This window comes from Emys orbicularis, chromosome 2 (assembly GCF_028017835.1).
Source record: "Emys orbicularis isolate rEmyOrb1 chromosome 2, rEmyOrb1.hap1, whole genome shotgun sequence".
Classification (NCBI taxonomy): Eukaryota; Metazoa; Chordata; order Testudines; family Emydidae; genus Emys; species Emys orbicularis.
The window spans coordinates 129,700,882-129,727,284 of NC_088684.1; the positions used below are offsets into that span (position 1 = coordinate 129,700,882).

At 57.6% G+C, this 26,403-nt stretch overlaps 2 protein-coding genes across 3 annotated transcripts; both read right to left on the reverse strand.

Annotated features, from left to right (window-relative positions):
- Positions 1–708: 708 nt before the first annotated feature.
- Positions 709–13,026, reverse strand: GPAT4 (glycerol-3-phosphate acyltransferase 4). 2 transcript variants are annotated; one of them, XM_065397741.1, is made up of 13 exons: positions 12,988–13,026; positions 9,152–10,024; positions 6,147–6,216; positions 5,579–5,876; positions 5,033–5,107; positions 4,353–4,442; positions 4,153–4,246; positions 3,450–3,565; positions 3,053–3,108; positions 2,636–2,721; positions 2,075–2,203; positions 1,908–1,987; positions 709–1,080 (listed from the first exon to the last, which is right to left on the reverse strand). In XM_065397741.1, exons 2-13 carry the CDS (start codon positions 9,314–9,316, stop codon positions 972–974), a joined length of 1,368 nt encoding a protein of 455 aa, XP_065253813.1. In that variant the 5' UTR covers positions 9,317–10,024; positions 12,988–13,026; the 3' UTR covers positions 709–971. The 2 variants fall into 2 exon arrangements, with proteins under 2 accessions (XP_065253813.1, XP_065253814.1); XM_065397742.1 differs by lacking the exons at positions 9,152–10,024; positions 12,988–13,026 and having other exon boundaries at positions 5,579–5,751; positions 6,147–6,203.
- Positions 13,027–17,009: 3,983 nt separating this feature from the next.
- LOC135874484 (protein phosphatase 1 regulatory subunit 3C-B-like) lies at positions 17,010–19,955 on the reverse strand. Its single transcript, XM_065399316.1, has 2 exons — positions 19,924–19,955; positions 17,010–19,101 (listed from the first exon to the last, which is right to left on the reverse strand). Exons 1-2 carry the CDS (start codon positions 19,935–19,937, stop codon positions 18,204–18,206), a joined length of 912 nt encoding a protein of 303 aa, XP_065255388.1. The 5' UTR covers positions 19,938–19,955; the 3' UTR covers positions 17,010–18,203.
- Positions 19,956–26,403: the final 6,448 nt, after the last annotated feature.

Genomic DNA, 26,403 nt, shown 5'->3' on the forward strand with positions numbered 1-26,403 from the left:
CTATGCACAGGCTTTCCTTGTGGTGCTGTGGGCTGTGAAATGGCTGATGCCCTCTACCCCAGAGTTGGTTGCATGTGTGGGGCTAAAAGAAGGGAGTGCAGGGTGCAACCCTGGGGCTGGAAGTCACTAGGGACACAGGAGACTGGCAGTAATTTGACATTACACAAGCAGCCTGCGTGCCAAAGGTTGCGCTCATGAGCTTTCAGCTTCATGTGTGTCTGCGCAGAACTCCCCTCCCCACAAGGCCTGATGCTGACACAGGGCCAAGCGTCACCAGCAGGGCCCTCTTGCCACAGCGTCTTTCCTCCCTGCACCACAGGGTCCCCACCCCACCATCCAGGGAAGAAGCTGGGGTGGGGGGTGCGCACATATCGGTATAGCAGCTCTGAGTGCAGGTGGGTCCTTCTATCCCCTGGCTTCCCCCATAGAGGTTAGAGCGTGGAGGGCTGACACATCCAGGGCCACAGGGGATTGCTGCACTGGGGGAGGGAACCCCTACGCCGCAGCCATCTGGGCACAGGGCAATGCAATGTGCCCAAGCTGCGCAGCTCTGAGGTGCCATTCAGAAGTCAGGCCTACAAGGTCCCTTTGTGCTGTTGAGGCATCTGTGGCAGCAGGGACCCCTCTCCTGGCTGCTGGCAGTAGCCTCGCACTGACCCACTCGCACCCTCAGCCCCTCCCACTGGACCCCGCAGACCACGGCACAGCTGTCAGTGTTCCATTTAATGCTGGCCCTGCAACGGGCTGAGCTGTAACAGTAACAAGAAGGCATCTTTGCCAGCAGCCACTCAGGGCCTGCAGGCTCCAGGCAGCGAAGTGTCTCTGGGGCAGAGCCAGAGGATGGAGGAGTGGGCTGAGCAGCTCTGGAGCAGCCTGAGGCCCAGGATACAACGTGGCTCCAGAGGGGCCCGGGGCAGCACTGGAGGCAGAGCGCTCCGGATGGGCCCGGGGACAGCGTGCAGGCAGAGAGCTCAGGAGCGGCTCCGGTCCTCATGGTTGCCAACGATCGTCTTGCTGTAGAGTTTCTGCTGCTCCTCCTTGAACGTGTCCTTCACTTTCTCCCTCTTCAGGCCCCCGTCCCTGGGGAGAGTCGGGCGATCAGACAGGCCATGGGGGAGGACTGCCCCTGGACTCTCAGTACCTTTCCCCAACCCCTATTGGTGCTGGGGCTGCCCAGACCACCTCTCACACACCTGGGGTGGGAACACTGTCCTCATTTTCCAGTGACTCGCTGAGCCAGGGCCAGAACTCAGGAGTCCCAGGCTTCTGGCCGTGCTCAATCACCAGACCCCCGGGCAGCAGAGGGACCAAGCTGCTCAGCCATTGGCTACGATACAGGAGCCTGGCTGCTGGACTTTCATTCTCAGAAGCCCCAGTGATTGGGAAAGGACACCCACCTGGCTTGCTCTTCCAGGACAGCACCCAGGGGAGAGGCTGTGCAGAGCAGGGTGTCCCACCGCAAGCTGCCATCCACGAGTAAGGCCCACACGGCATGAGCAAGAGGCAGCTGCAGGCTCCAGAGGGCACTGCCAGGGCGTGCTCAGCACATGCTTCTCTACAGCATGGATCCGAGGCCTACACACCTCCAGGCAGGGCTCTGTGCATTGCTCCCAGCACCCCCGACAGTCTTGTCTTACCAGGATCCCCCAGAAAACTCCACCCTGCCCCGGCACGGTTCAGTGGGGCTTCGTGTGCCTCACCCCACCACTCTGCCTATGTGCACACACTGCAGCTAGGAGTCGCTGCCTGCCTCCCAAGCATCGCCCCCCTGAACCAGGCAGCCAGAAGGCTGGCTCTGGCAGCTGGGCCTCCCCCTCCTGTGGGCTGGAGTCTGGGAGCAGAGCAAGCCGGGCACCTCTGAGGCCTTGGACCCAGCACTGGGAGGGGAAGTTCTGGTTCTGACTCACCACAGCAGATCCACAAGGCCTCCCTGCCTGGCAATTGCTGACTTCACCCGGTTGGCAAACTGGACAGCATCCTCTTCAGGCTGCGGGAGAGTAGAGCTGTTTAGTACGAGCAAGGGACCCGACCCTCGGCAGCTCCCCCACAGGACTGGCACAGCCCCCTCACTCACCTGCCTGGTCATGGGGGGCAGGTACCAGACGCTGCAGACGATGGCCCAGCTGGTCATCATCCTCAGCAGGTAGGTCACCATTCCGTACTTGCTGCTGTTCCAAAAGGCATCTCCAAACTGCGGGTCATACTGCAGAGGGTGAGAGCGCTCATGGAACTGAGACCCACAGCAGGGCTGGCCGAGGCATCGCCCTGGGCAAGGCCTCAGTCTCAGGCTCCCCAGCCTACAAGCATGGCCAGTTCTTGGCTTCCCCACCCCCACAGGACAGGCTCATGAGATGAGTCCCAGAGATTCAGGACCATCTCCCTACTGCCCACAGCTCAAAGCTGAGAACAGCCCCTCACGAAAACCAGGGCTGCACAGCTTTGGGGCCCTGGTGAGGGAAGCTGGGCCTATGCCCCTCCAGTTCCCCGCACTGCCCCTGGAAGGGCCTTGTTCTATAGCACCCCTGCCCCCACCCTCCATAAGCAGCCCTAGCGGGATGGGCTCATCGCAGCCAACCTCCCAGAGCCTGGGCTGGAGGGGCACTGCTGTCTGCCCCAGGCACGGAGCCGCTCGCACCTTGATGGCTACCGGGTAGACTGTGGCTCCAATTTCAAAGCTTCCCTTCTTGAACATCATCACAGACGTGTTGTTGATGCAGGTGCCTGTGAAGAGACGAGTGCAGCTGCCTCAGCCTCCCCCAGTGAGCACATGCCGGAGTCCTGGCTGGGAAGGCAAGGATTGTGCCCCAGGGCTCCTCAAGGGCCAGCCCCATGGGGTCCCCCCACCACGGCAGTCAGTGCCCAGCACTGTCGCGGGCTCACGCAGCTCAGCCCCAACCCGAGGGACAGCCTCAGAGCTCTGGCAACACAGAGGATGCAGCCCCCCTTGCCTTGCCCCGCCCCAGAGGAGAGGGGATGACACTCATGCTGGCATCAGCCATACGGTGTCCTTCACAACCTGCCATGGGTCGGTGTGGCCTGGCCTGCAGCTCACCTTCCGGGAAGATGAGGATTGGCAGTTTGCTCTTGTCCTGGACGTGCTCTGTCAGCCTGCAGGGAAGAGAGAGTCACTGACTGGCACGGCTCCCTGGGGCTGCCCTGCTGGCTCTGCACCCAGCAGCCCCGAACTTACAGTGCGCACCAATTAACCTTCAGTCAGGGTACACTAGTTGGATGCATGTAATGCCCCTGGGACGGGACAGGTCCCAGGCTCCCAGGAACCACCTGGGACAACCAGCACCCTGACAGCAAGCACGTTCCTCCTCCACTGGAGCCCGACAGCCCTGGCTCCCCCTCCCCAGCCACGCCTGTGTGGAGTTCAGGAGAACGCACTGTCTCCAGCAGGCCCTCCCTTCCCCTGCCTGGGGGGAAGCTATTGCCTGCTATCCTACCTTTTGGCCACGAGGTGGCGATCTTTGACTTCAGAGCGTTCGAACCAGACATGGGGACACGCCTTCACCACGGCCCTCTGGATCACACCCATGAGCCCCCCGTGGATCTGACCCACCTGAGCCAGAGGAAGACACAGGTTACAGCCTTTGCCTCAGTCTGCAGGAGTCGCCAGGCAGCTCCTAGCCTCACACAGACAGATTTCCATCCCAGCAGAGTGCTGGAGGGACAGCCCTGCCCCTCCCAGGTGGCTGTTAGGGGAAGGTCACACCTGAGGGGGGGTCTGGGAGGAGCCCAGATCCCCATCATACACTTTGTGCTCAGGGCAGCCAGGCTGGGACTGGGACCTGCCCTTTCCACAGCCAGCAAAGCCCATGTGCTGGGGCCTCTGGAAGTCCTGCGTCCCCGCACCAAAGGAGCACTGGCCTCTGTAACCGGGGCGCCCAGAGGCTGCTGAACCACTGCGGGGAATCAACCAGATGTGAGAGGGGCTGAGTACACAGGCAGTGCTGGGCATCCAGGTCCGGGGCCCCAGACAAGCCCATTCAGGTCCACGCGCTTTGCAAACTCACTAAGCCTCAGAACCCCCTCCTCCCCCCCGGCAGGAGAGCATCGGCTCCATCGTACAGCAGCACAGTGACCTGCCCAGGCCAAAGCTGGGCTCCGAGCTCAGCCCTCCCTGGGGACGGAGGGAGTGGCCCTTACCATAGCGTAGTAGCCATCGCTGGCCAGGATGATCACGTCAATGGGGGAGGTGTGATTAGCCACGCAGATGCCTCCATTTTGGGGTCTGTTTTCCCTAAATATAACACAAAACCAAGATGGGGTGACAAGGGCAGCGGGAGCCCGGCCTGAGCCAGGGAAGAGCATGGCAAGGCAGGCCGGGAGCCAGTGTTGCCCCTTACTGGTCATGGTAGGTGATGATGGCGGTGAGGGCACGCACGCAGATCCGGTAACACATCAGGTGAACGTGCTTGCTCAGGAACTCCTTCCACCTGCAGGGTCAGAGCAGAGATTGTTACCCCAGACTGCCCCACAAGCCACTCACGCTGGAGTGCCCTACCCTGAGCCAGGAGCTGCCGCAAGGGCCACGTGGTGAGCTGGGCTGGGGGAGCTTGGGGACACAGAGTGGGGGAGTGACAAGGCTGACCTAACTGTGTACCCCACGTAAGAGGGACCAACAACTTCCCCTCCCCTCATGGAGCATGCGAAGGGCAGAGGTGTTTGTAACTGTACTAACTCAGCCCAACTGGGACACCATGCAGGCTGGCTCCCATCCCATCCATCCGTCCAGCCCGACCCCTTTCCAAGCTAGTCACAAGCCGAGACAGAAACCCATGACCTGAGAGCGACACTTTGCTCATCTGAGCTGGGCTTTGTAGAGTTCAGGGCTGTGAGGTTTGCCACAGGAGCGCCGTAGTGGCATAGATCCTGCTGTGTCCGCCCCCCAGGGATGCAGGTGCCAGTCACCTTGGCCCCTCGCCCACAGACATACATCTCAACAGTGGCTGGGATGTCGAGGGGGAGACTCCCCTTCCTGCCCCCCCATCCATACTCCTCCATGTTCAGTGAAGGGCCAACTCACCTTCCATTGGGCAAATATCCCACCACTGTGGTGCCAACCACCAACAAGCTGATGCCTGTGAAGGCCAGGGCAATCCTGCAGGAGGGAGAGGGATGTTACAGGCCGGTGAACAAAAAACATACAGCCTCGTGGGCGTGAAGCCCTGCTCCTGTCTGCCAGGCAGCAGTCTCTCAATGGACCCTGCTGCAGGGTGGGTGTCTCTCTGTGTCCTTGTGCTGCCAAGAGGAGCAGGCACCTCTGGCTCCCCTGGGCCAGTTGGGATTGCTGCAGAGAGGATGGGCCCATGGGAATGCGTATGGCCATCTTGGGAACTCCCACCCCAGCTCATGCTACCCAGGCTCCCCGCCACTGCTCTAACCGCCAGACCACACACTTCTCCCAGGGCCAAAGACAGAGGCAGGAGCCCCAAGTCCCAGCCCCTGGCTCTAACCATCAGCCCCGGCCCCTCTCTTGTTGTGGGCAAGACGACTGGAAGCAGGCAATGCGCCAGCCAGCGCAATGGCGGGTTGCCTGGCAGGGAGGCTGTTGCCAGGGGCAGCTCCTCACCTGAGTGGCAGCAGGAAGCCGTACCGGATGAGCACACCCAGCCCCCACAGCACAGTGAGGCGCAGGCTGATGTACTGGAAGTTGTAGTTGGTCCGGCTAAGCAAGTTCCAAGACTCCAGCTCCTCAGCTGAGAACCGCTTGGTCACCTCGTCGTCCATGATGGTCTCGATGCCCTTGCGGCAGAAGTAGAAGATGTCAGAGAGCTCGAACTCAGGTGTGTCCAGGGCTTTGCTGCTGCCGCTCCGGCGGATCTCTTTGATCTCCTCCTCCAGGGACGTGGGCTCCTTTGCAATGATACCTGCAACACGGGCCAGGTGCTCCAGTGATGGCAGCCTGACAGGCCCGCCCCCTGGCTGCAGGTGGGGCCAGCCCCAGGCCCACCCTCCCTCCCGCCCCCTGCCTGTAGGCGGGGCCAGCCCCGGGCCCTGTCCTAGACATGGGACACCCACGGACCAGATGTGCCCCACTTATCTCCCTTGCCCAGAGATGAAGCAGTCCCACGACAGGGACTTCCCACATGCACACACAGACACGGAGCTGCTGATGGGAGGGGACGGCAGGCTCTCACCATTTACATAGGGCTTGTACAGTGGGTGGTTCTTCTCCTTGGCGCCACGCTCTATCCTCAGCGTCGCCCACTGAAAAGAGACACAAGGTAAGCAGGACTTCCACCCCCACCCCCCCCCAAGAACCCTCATCTTCCGGGGCTTCTTCCCCTCCAAGTCCCTGGCTGTACAGACAGAGGATTCCAGGAGCTCGAAGAGCGGTTCTTAGCACAGCACTGACATTAGAATGGGGATTGGGCCGGGAAAATCCACTAGCCCACACTGGCAACCAGCCAGGACAGCTGTCTGCTGCGGGACCTGGCTGCTAATGAGGATGGTGCATGGCCTGGAGCTGGGGGAGACTGTTGTGAAGGCATCTGCATTCAGTTCTGGGCACCGTGTTACCTGAGAGATACTGACAGAGCAGATGGACTTCAGAGAAGAGCAACACCTACCCCGGGGCAGGGGGAGGGCGTTATGGAATACCTCTCCCCAGCCCCAGAGCACGCTCTGCTGCTTTCAGGCAGTCCCATGGCACTCTGCTGCTCCCTCACTGGGTGCCATTGGCTGGACTCCATACGGACCCTGATCACTTGTTCTTGGCCCTTGGCAGAGAGGGCTCCAGCATAAGGTGAGCAGGTGACTAACCCAGCACTATGTTCCGATTCTCATTTCCTCCCTCCTGGAATCAGAGGCTGCATTTCAAGGTTGCTGATGGAACCAGCAGGCCAATAGTGTGCGGGGCTGGGACCCCTCCCTCCTCCCACTTGGCTAACAGCTGCTCCTACTTCTCTGTGCACCATTGCTCACAAACAGCAGCGCTGAGCAGCCCCCAGGCAGCTATCTGGCAGCAACAGCCAGAATCAATGCCCAGATCACCCTTATTCACAGAAATCTCCCCCCTCAGCTGCTCCCCAACGGCACCAGATAAACACACGGGTTGGATTTCCAGCCAGTCAGCCTGCCCTCCACGGAACCTTCGCGATAGCTAAGCTGGGAAGGGTTAGATTTTTCTCTAAATGTCTATTTCACCATACACATGCAAACCACAGAAAAAATAATTCCATCAATAACAATCAAAATTTATAGCTAAGCAAAGGAAAAAAGGCTGCTTGAGAACCTATTGGAGTTTGACTTACAGAGATTTACTTTGTAAACTCTGATGTGTGATATTGACAAATTTGTGTTTGAACCATTATAAAGCTTTGACTTTATGAATCTCAATGTCTAGTGTCATTTTATAACGGTCTGCACCCCCCCACACACACAATTTCCAACAACAGTGAAAAATTAAACGGATAAAAATAAAAAATGTTTAAAAATAAACATCGCTATCACTTGTCAAAATGAGAGCAATTAAAACCAGAATTCTATCACACCCGCCTTCTCAATATGGGCCTGGAAAACAAACTCTGAAGGAGAACAAAATGTGCACACCTACTCCAGCCCCATCTCTCCCAGCTGGGGCACTGCAGGGAGCAGGGCAGGAACGCTGGCTGCGGGGACCTCCCAGCCCCAGTCTCTCCCAGCAGGAACACTGGCTGTGGGGAGGAAGTACTGGGATAATGGCAGGAATTGGTGTCCTGGAAGCCTTTGGAGAGGTTCCTGTCTGAGGTCAGTCCCTGTTACCAAGGTTTGGGGGAAAGGGCCCTTGCAGAGTTCTGCTCACGCCTGCTGAGCTGGCAGCACTGAGCCAGCCCTATGCCTGGAAAGGCTGGCTGAGAGCATGTCCTAGGGCAGTCTCCAATCCCCAAGAGCTAAATCCTGGCCATGCCCCATGCTTTGCCAGGGGTCAGAGGAAACACTGCCTCTTGGGCTAGGAGTCTCCCCTGAAACCTCCCACACAGCTGGCTAGGTACATCATGGAGCCCCGCCACTGCCAGAGGCGAGAACAGGAGTGGATGGAGCTGGATAGACCAACAGTTTGACTTGGGAGAATGACCTAGCTGTCGTTAGAGCTTGCAGAGCTGAGCATGCTGGCCAGTCCTGAGACCCATCACCCCAGGCAGCACCCTCCTTCCTATTATAGACACTTATGGCTGGGCATGAGCATTGTCACACTGCGCTCCGGTTCCCTGCATGGAACTTCACTACTGAGTGTAGAGGACACAGCATCACTCTCCTGCGGTCTTGGCCTCCTCCAGCCCCACCTCCTGGGAGCTCAGCAGAGTCCTGGGCCTGCATGGACCCTGTCTCGGGGGAGGCCCCAGCTCTAAGGCAGCCCAGGAGATCAGACTGCCAAGGGCAGGCAGGAACAGACTGGAAAATTCCACTTGGCTTCTCTGAGCCAAGAAGCGCAGGTCCAGAGAGGGCTTCTGGAAACAGCACCACCCAGCCCTCTCCACATATGCCTGGCAGCAGTGCCAGTTTCCTTGGGTCGATGGGCAGATGACAGCACAGAACACACTGACCTCAAGGGGCAGAGTGTGTGGGCCAGGGACCCTGCAGGGCAGAGAGCCCAGCTGACACCCAGCTTCCTTCACCCAAACTTGTGGTAAAGAAGAGATGCTGTTTCTGCTGCCCCAGATGACCAGCTGTCCCCAACCCCAGGAACGAGGCGCCTGCTCCTCACCCCACCCCCAGGCCCTGCTCCCCTTGGTCTCCTCCCACCACTGGGCTGTTCTTGAGAGGTGCTGAAATCTGCCCTTGTTTGGGTCTGCCATGTGTGAGACTCAGGCCTTCTCTCTCCAAGGGGCTCTGCTGCAGGCAGCCAGTGACAATACAGACTCTGCAGCACTTGTTTACAAGGCCTGTGTCCAGCATGGGGGCCCTTTGGAATGACCTACAAGCACAGATCTATGGAGCTGAGATGCCTGAGCCACCCCAAGGACCCCCCTGGAGGTTTCTAGCACCAACACTTGCATCACCAACAGCCCAGCTCTCTCAGCAACTCATACCACCACCATCCAGGGACAGGGACACCCCCTACTCAAAGGCACGTGCCCCTGGCAGGGATCTCCCCCAGGCACATGGACAGTGGTCAGGGCACCCGAGCTCCTGCACAGTACATCCCGGAAGCATGACTCACCCGGAAAATCTTTAAGAGTGTTTTCATGTAAATCCTGCGGATGCCAAAGGAGACCCCAAAAATGGCTGGCACAATGATGAAAACCAGAAGCAGTGTGAAGAGGACGGTCAGGGAGATTCCCAGCAGGTTAACAACCAGGCTGTCAAAGGGGAGCAGGAGGAACATAATGGAGGGTCCGGGCAAGGCCAACGCCCTGCGACCCTGGGGCCAGGAGAGAAGGGCTGTCCACAGTGATCAGCCAGTCCTCCTGCTACTCAGCAACAGTCCCATGCATGCTCCGAGTCCCCAGCTGGTCACAGACTCCATTCCAAAGTTCACATCCTTTTCTAGCAGCCCGCGGGAGGAGGAATACGAGGGAAACAGGCAAGAGGACAGTCAGGTGAGACTGAGCAGCTTGGGCTCTGGGGCTCAGAGCAGCTGGAACATGGAGGGTGAGTTCTTAGAGGGTCTGTGAGTGGCACTGTAACAAGGCAGCTGTGTGAACAGGGATTCCCCCTGGGGCCCACCAAACAAGTCTTGTTGCAGGGTGACTCCTGCGTGGCCAGGAAGAGGAATTCCCTTTGGCTTGTTGAGAGAACGAAAGGTCTCTTCACAGGGGTGAGGTGGGGTCCATCCCTGATCCCGCATTGGGGGAGCGCTGGAAAATCAGTATTTCTAGGAGCCTGCCGCGTGTGGAGCTACTGTCTTTGCCACCAGGACGCAGGCACTAGTTCGGAGCCTCTCCCACTGCCTGTAACAAGTGTTGTTCCAGAGACCTCTGGCATCCACCCACGCTGGAGTCCTTGCAGAAAGGGACGGTGCCTCTGCCCCTGTGAGGGCCCCCGAGCTGTGAGCTGCCTTCTTGGCAAGAGAGCCCCTCACATGCCACCAGTGCTAGGGGAGGAAAGAAAAACCAGAGTCAGGCAAATCAGGTAGCGAGACGTCAACGCACAGAGGGTCTCCTGAAGCCTAGGAGCAGTGAGCGCTGGATCTGAGAGGGCAGAGATCAGGCTGAGGACACACTGCTCACAGTGCAGGGTTCTGGAGTCAGCAGGGTCTGACTCCTCAGCTCCTGCCTCACACTGGTACAGCGCGAAGAGCTGGGAAGTGGTCTTGCTACCCTCCTGGTCCCTGCATTTTCAGCCCAGGTCTGCAATTCAGATCAGTGCAGGAGCCTTCTGTACCTTGCCCTGGCTCACAGAGGTACTGCATAAGGCTGGCGAGTTTCCAGAGCAGGAGAGGAGCAAATGGAGCGAGGGACCCCCACCCTACTGATACGGATATCACCACTCAGCACCTCTATCCTGAGGGATCCCCGAGCACTTTACTAGCTACACCCAGAAACATTTCTTCCACCACTGAACACAGCCTCTCTGAGGTGGGGCTTGGCAGCTGTTTGACACATGGCAGCACTACAATGGAGTTTAGGACAGGAAGTGAAGTAATCCTGCAGCGAGAATTAAAGGAGGCTAAATATGATTATCCAAATTGGAACTTGCCAGGCCACTGTGACTAAAACCAAGGTCAGCGTCTCAGCGTTATCTCTCATCTGAGAGATGGCACCTCCAGGTGCACAGCATCCTTTGCATCATGCTGGGCCACAGCTCAATTCCCACTCCATAGAGCGCGTCTCTCGCTGGATCACCGGGGTGGGGTGAGGGGGCAGTTCCCATCAACCAACTGCCCTGGCCTGACCCTCTGATACACAGTGACAGGCAATAGGTGGGGGCATGAAGCCCAGCTCTGCAGGACAGCCCTCCCTCCCCCTTTCAGACAACCCTCTAGCCCCCCCTTGGCTCCCCTGATACTTCCCACAGCACATTGGAGGCTCTGGCTGCTGGCTCAGCACCACTGTATCGGGCACTGCTAAGAGCATCCTCAGTGCTGCATGGAATACACGCACCAGTAAACCCTGCTCCCCAAAGAAGTCACCTAACTCCCCAGAATGTCAGCCCCCTCATGCACCAAACCCAGGAATCCCACATGGCAAACTAACCAGTCAGCCCAGCCAGCCTACCCACCACCACCCTGACTCACCCGAAGGTGCTTGGGTGGAGAAGAGAAAGAATTATAGGACTTAATTAGCACATTCCTTCCATGTAACACCCTGTCCTGGCCTAATGGCCCAGTTCAAGTCATGCTCTGCCAATGGCCAGCAGCACCAGGCATAATGTGAGGCAGCCTTGTTCAGCTTTGCTCACAAGCTTCAGCCACAGAAGTCTCCAGACAGGGTGGTGACACTGTCACTGGGATCTCTAGTTGGTGTCACCCTCACGCTCTCCCTGTGGAACTCAACTGCTGGAATGATTGTCTCAGAGGCCCTCTGCGGGGCCAATCCTGCAGGGATCTCATGCTGAAACCCACAGAGTGCAGGCTCCTGTCCGCCACTACCAGCAGGGTTGGATGAGGAACTTTTACCCCAACAACCAGATGTTCATAGTGTAATGTTGTACAAACTACAATTACTCCTCACAAGCGCCTGGGAACCAGTCAGGGAAGCAGCATTCTGCCCATTTTACTCATAAGCAATAGCAGCACGAAGAAAAGGGACCAGCCCAAGGTCACGCTGCAAGTAAGTGAAAAGCATGCTGGAGGAAATGGATTGAGATAGGACAGGTAACAGCTTCCTCTGAATAACACACAACATAACAGCCAAATGACATGAAGAGTCCCTGCCCAAGGGCATCAGCCTGGTTTCAAGGGCTCGGCAGCAGTTCCAATGCAGGTGTCTGTTTTGCGGAATGGGATGCGGGACCGGATGGCCTTATCTGGCAGCATGGAGTTGGTGACACCTGGTAATACCGAGCTACATGGCCCCATTGATCTGATCCTGCATAGCATGTGTGTGTGTGTGGCGGGGAGAAATGACCCCGCCGGTCTGATCCAATGCAGCAGACACAGGGCTAGGTGAGCCTACTGGTTCCACCCAGCACAGTAGTGGAGGAAGAGGGGAAACCAGGCTAAATGGGCCCTCTGATGTGAACCACCCCAATATTTTTCCGCTCAGAGCTTGGGGTTGTGCAGAACGCTGGGTGTCTGGGGGTGGGATGCCAGGTAAGGGAGGAAGGGCGTGTCACAGGAACTGTCCCCCTCTGGAGTCAGGGTGCCTGGGGACGGGGAGGGGATGGCACAGAACGGCCCATCGCTGCAAATTGCCCAGGCCAGCGGGTGCGGGACACTGCGACCAGGGAATCCTCCCGCAGCGGGGGCTGCGGCCCATTTCCACCTCTGGGGAACAGAGGATTGGGGGACTCGCCAATTTCTGAGGGGGGAGGGGAGCGCTGCGCGGACGATCCCATCTCAGGGGACGGCAGTGGGGAGAGGGAACTGCGCGGACAGTCCCATCACACAGGACAGCAGGAGGGAATAAAGGGGGGGGCGGTGCGCGGACGGTCCCATCTCACAGGACAGCAGGTGGATGGGGGGGCGCTGCGCGGACGGTCCCATCTCACAGCACGGCAGGGGGGAATAAAGGGGGGGCGCTCCGCGGACGATCCCATCTCACAGCACGGCAGGAGGGAATAAAGGGGGGGCGCTGCGCGGACGATCCCATCTCAGGGGACGGTAGGGGAGAGAGGGAACTTCGCGGACGGTCCCATCTCACAGGACAGCAGGGGGATAAGGGGGGGGGGTCGCTGCGCGGACGGTCCCATCTCACAGCACGGCGGGGGGGGGGGCGCTGCGCGCACTCAGTGCAGGCCAGGGGCCGGGGATAACGGTTTGCCATCGCCGCCCGGGTGGGGCTGGCGCTTCCCGGCCGCGCGGGGCTCTCCCCGGGGCTCGGCGGCAGGGAGCTCCCAGGGATCGGGGGTGGGGGGGCATGTGAAGCCAGGCCGAACCGGGCCAGTGTCACTCACCTGCCGCCGCTGCCGCCGGGCTCCAGCTCCGCCCCCACCACGTACCGTGCGTGTGCACGCCCTAGGTTACGTATTACGTCAGCGCGCAGCTCGCGGGGCCGCGCACGGCGACGAGTCAGCGCTCTGCGTGCAGCCTTGGCGTCAGGGGCTGCGCGGGGCGGGCCGTGGAACTGGGTGCTGCTGTGAGGGAGCGGGGCGGGGCCGCCTCAGTCTCGTCACATGGCCGCGACGTGGTGACGTATTCAGAGAAGCCGGCGGAACAGCGCCCCTCGGCAGGAGACCCGGCCCCGCCCACCCCGGCCTGTCGCGCGGGAGCGGCCCGCTGTAGTGACGCCTCCGGCCCAGCAGAGGGCGCAGGGCGGCCGTGCGGCACCGCCTCCTTCTGGCAAAGGGACACGCCGGGGCGGGCAGGACGCCTGGGTTCCGCACCGGCCACCACCCCCGAGGCTCCCGTCCAGCATCCGGAGGGCCCGTCCCGGGAGGCCGCCGCGCATTGCCGGGGACCTGGCCTGGGAGGGTCAGTCTCGGGGAGCAGCACCCTCGCCCGGCTGAGAGCAGCACAGGGGCTAGGAGCCAAGGCTTGTGCAGGGGGCAGGTGCTGACAGCTCCCGGGAGCCTTTGCAACCGGTAATCACCCAGCATGCAGCATGCCAGGGACGGGTCACGGGCTTGTGGCCACCCCCTTAAGCAGCACGGGCCCAAGTGACCTCTGGGTGTTTCCACACTCCCTCCCCTGCCCGGCTGGGAACCGCTCACGCTGGCTGTTTCTCAGGCCAGAGCGAGGTCCCGTCCTTTGGTAGCTACAATCATGGGCAATCCAGTTCCACCTAGCCAAGCAAACTCCATTCAGAGGGACGGCAATGTTACGAACTACGTCTGCCGCCTTCTTTCCCTTTATCAGGTGCAGTGAGAGGGGTGCAGTACAAGTCCTGAGTCCTAGGCTCCAGTTCTGTTACTGAGGCACTGCCAGACCTACTGCGAACCATCTCCCTTCCACATCCCTCAATTTCTTCCTCTGGCCTGTAAAAGCGCTGATGGGGTGGGCGAGGGAAGAGGTTTAAAGACACCTCGTTGAGACTAAGGGGGCAATTGTTAGTTATATAACATGGCCTAGGGCACAAAAAAACCCTTTAACCCTGAGCCCCAGTCCAGGACCTACCCCTGGCAGGGGAGAAGCTGTTTATGATGAGAGGAGAACATTGCTGCTCTTTGCACCTCCTAGCTAGGGTTAAGGTTGAGTTGGTTCGGGGCTTTTAAGGGTATTAGGCCTAACTCGATAGCCACACACCATCTGAACACTTCGGCTTCGCTAACCTGCAAATTGCAAGTCACACAGCCAAGCCTCACTTGTCTATTTGTGATAATGGTCAAGGACTTACAGCCAGAGGTGCTTTAATTTACTTACCAAGCTACCAGTGAAGTCAGGTTTCCCCACTGAGCAGGGGACACAGGAGTAACGGAGGAGAGGGGTGCCGGTTTGGCTGCAGTCATGGCAGATCTGTGGCTCTTCCTAGGGCTTGTCCACTCTACTCAGTTTTGTTAACAAAACTTATGTCAACACCCAAAAGTCAACAAAACAAAAATCGCCAAAGGGTGTTCACGCTTGCTCCCTCTGTCGACAGATCATGTCCACACTGGGGACACCATCATGGACAGGGTGAGAAATGCACCGTGGGTATGTATCCCACAGTGCAGTGTTGTGGGAAGGAAGAGCTGAGCGCTACCCATCTTGGGATTCTCTCCGAGTTCTCCCACAGCCCCCTCAGCTGCCGAGAGCAGCATCACGAGTAGCTCTGAGCTCTCGGTGCTGAGGAATGGCAAAGCAGCACAGCAGTCTGCCTGCTGCTGTGTTCCTAGTGCAGGGCAGAACAGGAGCAGCCCAATGATTTGCTCTTTCTTTGTTCCTCAAAGGGAGCAGCACACAGATACTTCCTGGAGCTTTGAAAGGGGAGAGGTGCCTGCCTGCAGGGCAGCAGAGATCACAATACTGAGCAGAGCAATCAGGGCAGGCATTGTGGGATACTGGTGGAAGCCAGTTGTCAATAAAACAATCAGCAGCGTCTACGCTGGCTCTTTGTCAACAATAAAGGGAGGGGAAAAGACAAAAGTCTCTCGTAGGGGTGGAAGTTTCTTGTCGCCAAAACTGGGTGTTTTTCACAACAAAAGTCCCATTGTAGCTTGTATGCTCTCGCTGTTTTGTAACCAAAAGGCAGTTTTTGGTGACAAAACATGCCAGTGTAGACAAGCCCCTAGCCCCACTGACCACCCCTCCCAACGGGAAGGGCCTGGATCAACCTAAACTTGCTCAGCTCCTCCTAGTGGCACAGGGAGCTCTGGCAGCTGTTGAGAGGAATGGGGGCTGCCCACCCTAGGGGCAATGGGGGCCAAGGCTGCTTGTTCTGTAACAGATCCATGACGCTCTGCTTTCCACAGGCCACACACCAAATACTGCACTCAGCAGTGTGTGCTGCAGGCACTCAGAGCTGGGGGGACCCCTACCTGGGGGGCACTGCGCTGTAGGAGCCAGCCTGCACCTGTCACTGACTGCACCACAGCTGCTGGCCTCTCTGAAGGCCACAAGCTACAGAGGGGTATGCAAGGAGCGGAAAGGGACGGTGTTTGGTGGTAGGAGCTGGATCCATGCAAGGCGAGTCACCTAGGACCCAGGTACCTGCCTGGAGCTGCAACTTACCAAGGCCCAGGGTGAGTTATGTGCTGGTGCTGGGCCACAGTCCAACCAAAGAGGCTTTTGCTCTAATGGACTCAGGAATTAGGAGCTATAGATATCACTGCTGTGTCACCTTCCAATCCCAGCTGCCTGCTAATCACTGGCAAAGGACACAGGAGCTAACGGGCTTTCAGTTCCATGACGCAAGCCCCTGAAATCCTGGCTCCTTGGGGCAGCTTACCACTTAAAGGTGAGGAGTGGAGAAGGGCATAAGAAAAAGGGACCCTGAACAGACATACATCCCACAAGAGGGGCAAGAGACCCTGGGGCTGCACCAGCAACCAAGTAACACAGGAAAGCCAGGGAGAAGAGGCTTCTGGCACAGCCCTAGACTCTGTCACACCATTGAAGCTACTGGCACGTGGCAATTGGGTTGAAACTCCAAGAGGCAGTGTGGGTTTGGCATTTCTTCCCACAGCACTAGGGCAAGGGAGAGACAGATTTTGGTCACAGTTCCTCGTGCCTCCAGGCACCCAGCCCTGAGCAGAGTGGTGGAGGCAAGGCAGATGGTGGGCAGGGAAAGATTCACTGCTCTTGCTAAGCTTGGTGCAGTGACCAGAGGCTCCAAGCAGGAGGTGCACTTGGAGGGATGAGGAGGAAGGTGTTGCTATTTCTCTGGTTTGCAAAATTGCTCCTTCCCTTGGTGAAATGGGATAAGCTCTGTTCAGGCGAGGGATAGGAAACTTAAAAGCAGGCTTGTGCCTATCATCCACCTACACTGGCAAGGCAACTCTCCCCAGCAGTAACCCAGCTGGGGGACAACACACTCCATGCAGTCAGGGGGTCTGTGACTCTACTTCCATGTGATTCATTGAGGGGGGTGGGCTACCTTAGCAATACCAGGGAGATCATATTGCCCCATCCTGTGTTTTTTAAGGGTGGGGATGGGGGGTGTCAGCCCATTATTGGAGCAGTCGGTGCTGGACCTATTCCTTGTGCTGGAAACCATCAGCATTTGGCTGGTTAGGTTGCAGTCCCAAGAAGACGGGCCTATCTGCTTACTGGTCTGCAGCTCCATGAAACAGAATGAAACTAAACTTCTGAAAAAACTTCAGATAGTCACAAGCTCTGCAGCTTTGCTGGCAGGGGGGCAGTCTGCAGGGCAACTTTCATGCTCTTGTGCCCTTCAGCAAAGCTACAGGCAGGCACTGCTCCCACCTCTCACCAAAGAGCAGAGCAACCCGTAGAGGATGGACCTGAGGCGGAGGCTGCTTAGTGCACGGCATGGCGTGTGCTAGAGGGGTGGGAGGCGCTGTCCATCGGCTGGAGAGATAGAGGAGCAGGGTTCACAAAATACAGAGACTTTTATTAAGGTTCTAAATCTATTCACAACAGCTAAAACCGGAAGGTTTCCCAGTGGCCCAGGACCGAGACCACAGCAGCAGCTGGCCCAGCTAAGCACTGACAGCCAGTCCAGCTCAGCCTGTGCCCTGCACGGGCTGCAGACACACAGACCTCAGAGTGAGCCAGGCTACCCTGGGCACTTGCACTTCGCACACTGCACTGCGCTGAGTCACTGCACTCCCAGAGGGCGGCCAGTGACACCAGACGCAGGTGAGCATGGTCCCCTACGGAGGCATGATACGAACTGATGCAGCGACCCATGTGCTGTCACTAGCAGCCTCAGTGAAAGCCAGCCGAGCCCAGGCCAGCCTTCCTCCCACAGCAGCAGGTCCTGAAAGAGCACATCCCAATGAGCCTCTCACCACTGTGCCAGGCCACCTGCAGTCTGTCATCTTCAGTGTGAAGAACCTGCCAGCCACCCCCACCAGGGTAAATGAGACGGAAGCCCCAACAGCCAGGCCGGTGCCTTGTCCCACAGCCCCTTGCCATTTATGAGGGGATTTAAAGTGACAGCCACTGGTTCCCTTCAGGGGATGCAAGCATAGCTCATGGTACACGTGCTGGCCATTGGGTGCAGCAGACAGTCATATTATTATCTGCGGCACGGGCCTGGATGCCTGTTTGTCCCAAACACCTGGCAATTACAAGGCACTTAGGCAGCCTCTCCCATTCCTGTTTCTATGCCCACCGGGTCTGCCATTCTGACCTGCACCCCCACCGAGTCCAAAAGCCCTTGGTTGCTAGGCTGGCTGGGCAGTTTTTATTGCGGGTTGGTCGTTTGACCCGCCAGCGGCTTTGCCGGCCTCTGCAAACAAGCCACGGTCTGGCCTGGCCCTTCCCCAGCGACTTTCGCAAGTGATGAGACAGCAGCAGGAGATGCCCACACACAATCCCTGCCCAGCCTCCCTGGCACAGTCTCTGCTAGTGATGCGTTGTGCGCGGAGAACCCAGACCCGGGATTCAAGCTGAGCTACGACCTCCAGCTTCTATGGCAGGTCCTGGTGCTGAAGCAGCGTCCACGAAGATCAGAATGGACACAGACAAGCTAGTGAAGTAGCGAGCAGTGTTTTCCGCAGCAGAGCTCCCGCAAGGCATTGCCTCTGCCAGAGCAGAGCGTTTGTACCCACACCTAGAACACTCCTTCCTACCAGTACGGACCATGGTTTTCCGAACGCCTCCAGGTCTGCCAGTGAGAGAGGACCAGTGCTGCTGCCTTGGAGGGGCCCAGCTGCTCCCCAGCCACACTGGACCCCCTTACTAGCTGGGAGAGGGTACTGGGAGGGGATGAGGAACTCGTGTGGCGTACCTTGTAGTTGCTCCCACCATTGTTGTCCCAGTAGGTTTTCTGCCCACACTGGAAGGAAATACAGAACTCGATGGCTCCGCGGAGGCTGGGTGCTTTGGGCAGAATGATGTCGAAGGAGAACGTGTCCGCATCAGCGGCGCCGTATGTGTTGTGCATATATTGGCAGCAGACATCCCGGAAACTCCTCCAGGAGTCAAAGGTGATGCGGACATGCACCTTCTTCTCATAGCCGATGTTACTGACCTTGACGGTCCCCGACAGGGAGCGCTCCTGGATCAGACAGTTCTCCAGGCATATCAGGTTGATGTGCAGCTGGTTGCGGAAGGCCGTGTAGTCGGCAGAGGGCTGTGGGAAGTCCAGCGTGTACTTCTTTGTCTCCGGGCGAGGGTCTCGCAGCTTGGGCCTGAGGCAGGTCAGGTCAGACAGGGCTTGCTGCAGGTCACACAGGTCCTCCTCGATCTTGGAGAAGAAGCGGACGGCTGTCAACGAAAGCCCCTTCATGTCAGCAAACACCACCCTCTTCTTCTTGCTCCGGCTGCCCTTGGCGCTGTCCCGCCGCTCCGGCTCTGCACTGGGCTTCTGGTTCAGGCAGGAGCGGAGGGGTTTGCGGCCCCGGCCACCCCGCAGCTCCTCATAGGAGTTCAGCAGCTTGCGGATGGGAGGAGAGTGGGTCAGGCAGAGCCGCATGGCAAAATCCACAGGCATGGCTGGGGGTGTGCTAAACACTTGGAACAGCCTGGAAAGCAGCACAGACATGGCGTTAGGGGCGTAGCCTGGGGATGGGAGAGCCGAGAACAGCACAAGATATCTAGCAGGGCCAGAGGACATTGCGATCAGACTGAGAAGAGCTCAATGAAACCCTAGCAACAACCCCCCCAGAACCTCCCAAACCCACTCACCACAAATCACCAGGAACCCCACTGCCAGAGACCTGCAACCAACGAACCAAAGGCCACTGCCTCCCACCCTGCCGGTCAGCAACCCCCAAACTCCTGCACACTAACCACCCACCAGCCCCACACGAGACCAGTAGCCACTTCGCCTGAAAAACCAATCAACATCCACCTCCCAATTCACTGCCAGCACCCCCAGCCCACCTTCGCCCCACCGACCAGCCCCCAACTCCCACTGTTCCCCTTCGCCCCACGGACCAGCCTCACCCTACTCGCCTTCACCCCACCTGCTCCCCTTCACCCCCCAGACCAGCCCCCCCTGTGCCCCACCAACCAGCCCCCCTCCGCTCCCCTGACCACCCCCCTCCGCTCCCCTTTGCCCCATCGACCAGCCCCACTGTGCCCCTTTGCCCCACCAACCAGCCCCCCCACTCCCTTTCGCCCCACGGACCAGCCCCCCCGTGCCCCACCCCATTCCCCTTTGCCCCATCGACCAGCCGCCCTCTGACCAAACCCCCGCCTGCTCCCCTTCGCCCCACGGACCAGCCTCACCCTGCTCACCTTCACCCCACCTACTCCCCTTCGCCCCCCAGACCAGTCCCCCCTCCGCTCCCCTGACCAGCCCCCCTCGACCAGCCGCCTTCCGACCAAGCCCCCGCACTCACTCGCTGCAGCTCATGACTCCGCTCCTCGCCCCACTACTACGCCTGAGACCCACGAACGGCAGGTACACCCCCCCCGTCGGCCAATCAGAGTGCGGGACACGCCCCCTCGGGACAGAGCGACCAATGGGATCCGAGAGTGCCACTGCAGTCCCGCCCTCGGAGCCCGGCCCCAGGAGCTGGCGCGGGGCGTGCAGGGGAGCTGGGGCGCTCCGGGGCCGGGCTCCCTGGGCCCGATGTGCCAGCGCGGCCTGTCAGCCCCAGCACCCCTGGGCGCTCCCCGGGCCCCCGCTCCAAACCCCGCACCCGGGACACATGCTGGGCGCGGGGACAGCCCGGGGCAGCTGGGATGAGGAAAGGGGCCGCGCGTCACTTCCCTTCGGGGAACGGGTTATTGCTCAACCTCCTTCCCGGACCAGACGTGCTGCTACACGGGGCAGACGCGTCCCTCCTCCCCCAGCCTCCCCTCCCTCGGGTCGGCCTGGTCCAGGGCTCAGGAGCCGGTCACTGCCCGATTGGAATGAGCTTTAGCCTGGGCCGGGCGGCTAATGGCTAATCCTCCCCCGCTAAATCAGCCGCCGACACCCACCCTGAGACACTGCTTCTAAATCCATCCGCCAGGCTTAACAACAGCCCCGTAATGCGCTCTGTGACCAGCTAGACCCAGCAGCCGCCCGGGGTGCCAGGGATTGCTGAGAACTCCAGGGGAAGGTGGAAATCTGTGCTGGGCGCTGACAAGGGTGCAGCACCTGAGTGCAGGGTCTGGTCTCTCTGCTAGGGAAGTTCATGATTAGTGCAGTGTATCACTGCAGGCCACAGAGGGCCCCATGAAGATCAGGACTCTGGTACTATCCAGGTGGATGCTAACATGACCCTCAGCATTGTAATAGCGGAGCACCCTGCAATCAGGACTGGCTTTATCCACACAATGTCCGAGTGAGGTGGGAAAGCGTCCTCATGTTACAGAGGGGGAACCCAGACACAGAGAGATGAAAGGAGTTGCCCAAGGTCACAGAGTGTCAGAGCCAGGCACTGACCCCAGATCTCCCTTTTGCTTGACAAACTTCACAAAGCATGCTGCTTTCCAGTCTCCAGCTGTGGATGTGTGTTTGTGAACAAGGACAGGCTAGCTAGCAGATGGACAGAACTCCCAGTCTGTTCCTAGTTGAGATGCCATGTGGGGAGAGCAGAGGGAGAGAGGCCAAGCCAGCAAAGAGCCCATTCCAGAGAGGCCAGGGAAACAGGCAGATAATAGTTTCTGAATGTCTTGACTCCACTTCCAATGGCTCTGATGGGCGAGACCTTGGTATTTAGATAGCCCATGTGGGCAGGGCAGTTCTCACCTCATTGACCAGGGGGAAGGAGAGAAAAGTTCACAGCTTTGCAGGGCTGGGTTAACAGGGCACCAGCCCATGGGTGGCTCTGAAAAAGCTAAAAAAATAGTTTCACAGCATCACAGTTTTCTTTTTAAACTACAACCCTCAGTAATGGCCATGGAAAGACCTAACTCAGAATCCAAAGGCAAGGTAGTGGCCACGGTTTCTCAAGGTCTCTCTGGCTAGTAGAGATGGATAAAAATGGCTCACTCTAAGCTCCCCTCGCTAGTTCTCCAGTGTCTAAATACAGAGATTTAATCCCAGAGACTATGGCCTGACCACTGGCTGGAACTGTGTTTGTCCCAGGTTTCCTGCAGTTGCAGAGAAACACACCTGTATCTTGAGCAGATGAAGAGTCCTAGAATGGGAGAACCTGTATTAGACTGTCCAGTAAAAATGATCAATATAGCATCTCTGGAAATAACATTCAGGCCCACCTTTCCTGGTCAGCCCTCACAGGGCTTGCTGGCAGAAAACACCAGCACTTGGATCATTCACCCATTCCCTGCGCTGCCTGCAAATCTCTCTCAAGCTGCCTAGCCACTTCCGTTAAGCATGACTGATTCGACCTGCTGACAGCACAGATCTTCATCAGCCACTGACTGACACAACTCATCTATTGAGTTTTTACGTGGTTACCCATCACCAGGGTATCTGAGAGCCTTCCAATAAGGGTAAACGGAAATCCTGCTCTCTGCCTGGCAGCAGAAGCAAATTTAGAGCTAACTAGGGGTGGGGTGGAGATTCTATTATTAATATGTAAAGTGATACAATGCTGTGGGGTTTAAGAGGGACCTTTGAACTAGAGGCCACAAACCAGAGGATCATGCAACAATCCTGCTTGATGTAGACAGACAGCAGATGCTGCAGACATCTATCTCCTTTCTGAGGCTTCCTACCCCCCAGCCCTGGGGGATGCACATAGTCTGGAAGAACAGTAAGAGCAGGTGACATTTGCCTTTGGCTGGCATTTTACTGCAAGTCGAAGGGAGGAGCTGTCATTTCAGGGGCATTATCATCAGTGGACTGTACCTTCCCAGAAGCTACTCACTTGTGTGGCCTCTGATTTGGGTCAAGGAGTCGGTAAATCTTCCGAACTGGGACTAGCCTGCAATCCCAGGCAGCTAGAGAGCTCTGTCCCTGTCATAGGGCAGCAGAGGTAGAGGAGTCTCAGGAGAGGAAAAAAACCCTTTCTGGTTGTCATTGCGCCCCCAGGACAACACAGGGCTGAAAGGCCCCTTGTTGCCCCCCCTCAATCTTTCCTTTGCAGTGACACCTACAAAAAAACCTGACAACAGGTAGGCAGCTGGTGTGCTGGACTGTTGCTGACACGCAAGGTGGGGAGGTAATATTTTTTATTGGCTCAGTCTCTGTTGGTGAGAGAGAGAGAAGCTTACACAGAGCTCTTCAGCTCCATGCAGCTCAAAGGCTTCTCTCTCTTACTAACAAAGGTTGGTCCAATAAAAGATGTTACCTCCCCCACCTTGTCTCTCTAATGTCCTGGGACCGACATGGCTACAACTGCACTGCTCTTCATGCTGAAGTTTTGTCTCACTGTTACCTTGTGCTCCTCTCTTTTGTTGTATCCCCTTGTTTTTTGATTTATACACCAGATTCAAGCTCTTTGGGGCTGTTACGGGTCTGTAAAGCACCTAGGACAGTGGGGCCCTGGTCCATGACTAAGGCTCCTTAGATGCTACAATACAATACAAAATAACAACCTGGCAGCCACTTCTCTACACTAGCACACCACTCCAGGTGCTTCTCTACACCAGCACACTGCTGCCAACTCAGGAGTTTAATCACTAGTCTTACAATACTTGGTGTTTCTTTAAAGCTCCAGCTGCTGGAGTCATGGGAGAATCTCAATGGTGGTGGGGTGGCTGCAATGGTGGGGAAATTTTCCTTGAAGCCTGATTCTCCAGTGCCAGCACCTAGGGCCATCATTTACACCTGTGCAACATTTCACACCCATCTCACTCAGTGAGAATGGCAATGGGGCCAGAGCTGGAGCAGCAGGCCATAAGTTAGGGGCTTTGGCAGTGGATCTAGCAAGAAGGCGCCAACCTTCCTGCCTCTGTAGCGGCATGTAGTCAGGGAAGAAAGTAGGACTCCTTGGTGTAGAGTACAGAGCCTCAGAAGGCGCATACTGCTGGGGTCAGCAGGCAAGAGGCCAGGTGAACACTGGTGGCTTTTGCCAGCACAGTGATGTTGGGCACAAATTGCACCTCCTCACACCCGATGAACAGCTATGCCAGCAACAGGTTACGGCATAGACCTCGCCCGTCAGCCTGCTGCTCTGAGAAAGAAGCAATATGGACACAGCTGCATGCACCTGACTTTTTTATACATGGCTAAAAGCCACCAACAGCCAGCCAGAGGCGAAGGAGCTGGGATGGGCAGTACTGCCCTCTGTGCACCCAGCCCACGTTACACTCCACAAGGCCTCAAGGTGTGGGGAGCGGGGGGAGCGCAAGGCCCTGTAGCGAGGGTGGGGAGGGTCTATGGGCAGGCACTAGTCACGCTGCCCTCCATTGCCAGCTGCAGAGGGAGAGAGTCATTGGGACATCGCAGCTGCAGAGAATGGGGCAGCAGCCAGGGAAGAGTTGCTCCGCTGAGTACCTGGAGCTCTGAGCCCTGCCAGCCGCAGCCTCTGCAAACACCTGGGGATTACTCATTAGACATTGCCTCCCAGGGGCTTGCAGAGTTCCGGGCTTTCCTGCAGCTGTGGGTAAACAAAGGAAAAGAGACAGATAAGGGTGGGTCAGGGCCAGTGGGCTAGGGAAGGAGCACACGCTATGTGCTCCGCAGTGATCACGCAGATCCCTGCACAGGGAGAAAGAGCTTGACAGCGTCCTTGACTGATAACAGGGATCCAGCTACACCTCTCCATGTGCTAGCAGCATGCCCAAGGCTGCTGGTACAGGGCAGCGCCTGGCCTTTCCCAGCGCTGTGCCCTGGCACTGTCCAAACACTTGGGCTGTTCCTCGCAGAGCCTTGTTCTCCCTAACAGGCCTGTTCTCCGTCAGCCCGAGCAGGCTGCTGGCGCAGCAGGATCAGGGTGCCCAGCTAGCTGTGGGGGATGTGGGTCCCAAAGCCCAGGAACTCAGGCCCAGTTTGGCAGTTGTACTTAGGGACTCTAACATTAGCAGCAATGCTTCCTCCTCCTGGGATCTTCTGATGCCAACCCCCACAAGGCCTCAGCAGCTGCTGGACGTGGCTGCTCTGCTTCCTGCAGCTAAGGTTGGTGTATGGGTGAGGAGCCAGCCACCCCTAGGAGAAGGAGCTGCAGCCCAAAGCCCCAAAGATGCAGCCCTGAGTCACAGCTCCTGGGGGCAGGACAGCAGGCTCCTTCTCAGAAGCCCAGAGGACTCTCTCTCAGACATTTTCCCCACACATCTCAGGAGCACAAGGAAATAATTCAGGGCCTACCTCTGAGCAAAAGCGACATGCCCAGGATACCCAGAGGATGATATGGAATGCAGCACTACGCACATACGTGTAATGTGCCACAGGGGCTAGGGTGATGGGGAAGGAGGAGCACTGGCCTCCAGCACACCCTGCCCTGCCCACAGGAGCTTACACGCTAGTCAGAGCAATAGCACTAGGGACATCTGGTCTGACTCAAGTGCGGAGCCCGTCCCAGCCAAGAGTTCACACCCTACCCAGAACTCCAGCGGTATGCAGCAGGGGTTGTGGATGTCAGCAGCTGGGCTTCGGCGAGGGATGGCAGCAGAAAGACACTAGTGCAAGGTGAGACTCCGGGGGCAGGTTTCCCAAGCCATGCCTGTCATTCTGCTCCTGTGACTGGGAAGCGGCTCATGGGAGTAACTCCCTGGAGGTATGTGGCCTGTCTAAAAGCTGTGCTGTGTTCGCGCACTAGATGGAGTACAGTGCTTGCATGTCTGCACACGTAGCTCCCACTCCACACACGTTTGTTACTTTTTGGCAGTGACCAAGCCAATAGCTTGGGTGAGCAAACTTGCTTTCTCCGAATCACCCTTTCACCACATCCCCTGTGGCTGTCACTTCCTGCCCCTTGCTTTAGTGACAGGCAGATCACCCCCATTGGGCATTTCCCCACCCTCCGCCGCCCACTTCCTGTGGGGAAGGGATGTGGCTCAAACTGGAGGCTGCGGAAATCAATGCCCTACCGGTGCCCCATCTCACCCTCCTCCGGCTCTGGATTACGAACTCATCACACAGACAAACCAGAGAGCTTGAGCCACCTTGAGTGGCAGGAGCAAGGTTTGAGAGCCCTAGCCTCCTGCATCAGCGTACCTGGGATGCTCATTTCCAGGCCCTGCTTTCTTCTCCAGTGCTCAGCTTAACATAAGAACATGAGAATGGCCATACTGGCTCAGACCAAAGATCCATCTAGCCCAGTATCCTGTCCGCCGACAGTGGCCAGTGCCAGGTGCCCCAGAGGGAATGAACAGAACAGGGAATCATCAAGTGATCCATCCCGTCGCCCGTTCCCAGCTTCTGGCAAACAGAGGGTAGGGACACCATCCCTGCCCATCCTGGCTAATAGCCACTGATGGACCTATCCTCCATGAATTTATCTAGTTATTTTTTGAACCTTGGCATAGTCTTGGCCTTCGCAACATCCTCTGGCAAAGAGTTCCACAGACTGACTGTGCATTGTGTGACAAAATATTTCCTTTTGTTTTAAACCTGCTGCCTATTAATTTCATTGGGTGACCCCTAGTTCTTGTGTTATGAGTAAGTAACACTTCCTTATTTACTTTCTCCAAACCAGTCATGAGTTTATAGACCTCAATCATATCCCCCCTTAGTCATTTCTTTTCCAAGCTGAAAAGTCCCAGTCTTATTAATCTCTCCTCGTATGGCAGCCGTTCCATACCCCTAAGCATTTTTGTTGCCCTTTTCTGAACCTTTTCCAATTCCAATACATCTTTTTTGAGATGGGGCGACCACATCTGCACGCAGTATTCAAGGTGTGGGCGTACCATGGATTTATATAGAGGCCATATATTTTCTGTCCTATTGTCTATCCCTTTCTTAATGATTCCCAACATTCTCTTCGCTTTTTTGACTGTTGCTGCACATTGAGCGGATGTTACCGTGCTGTGGCCTGGGATTG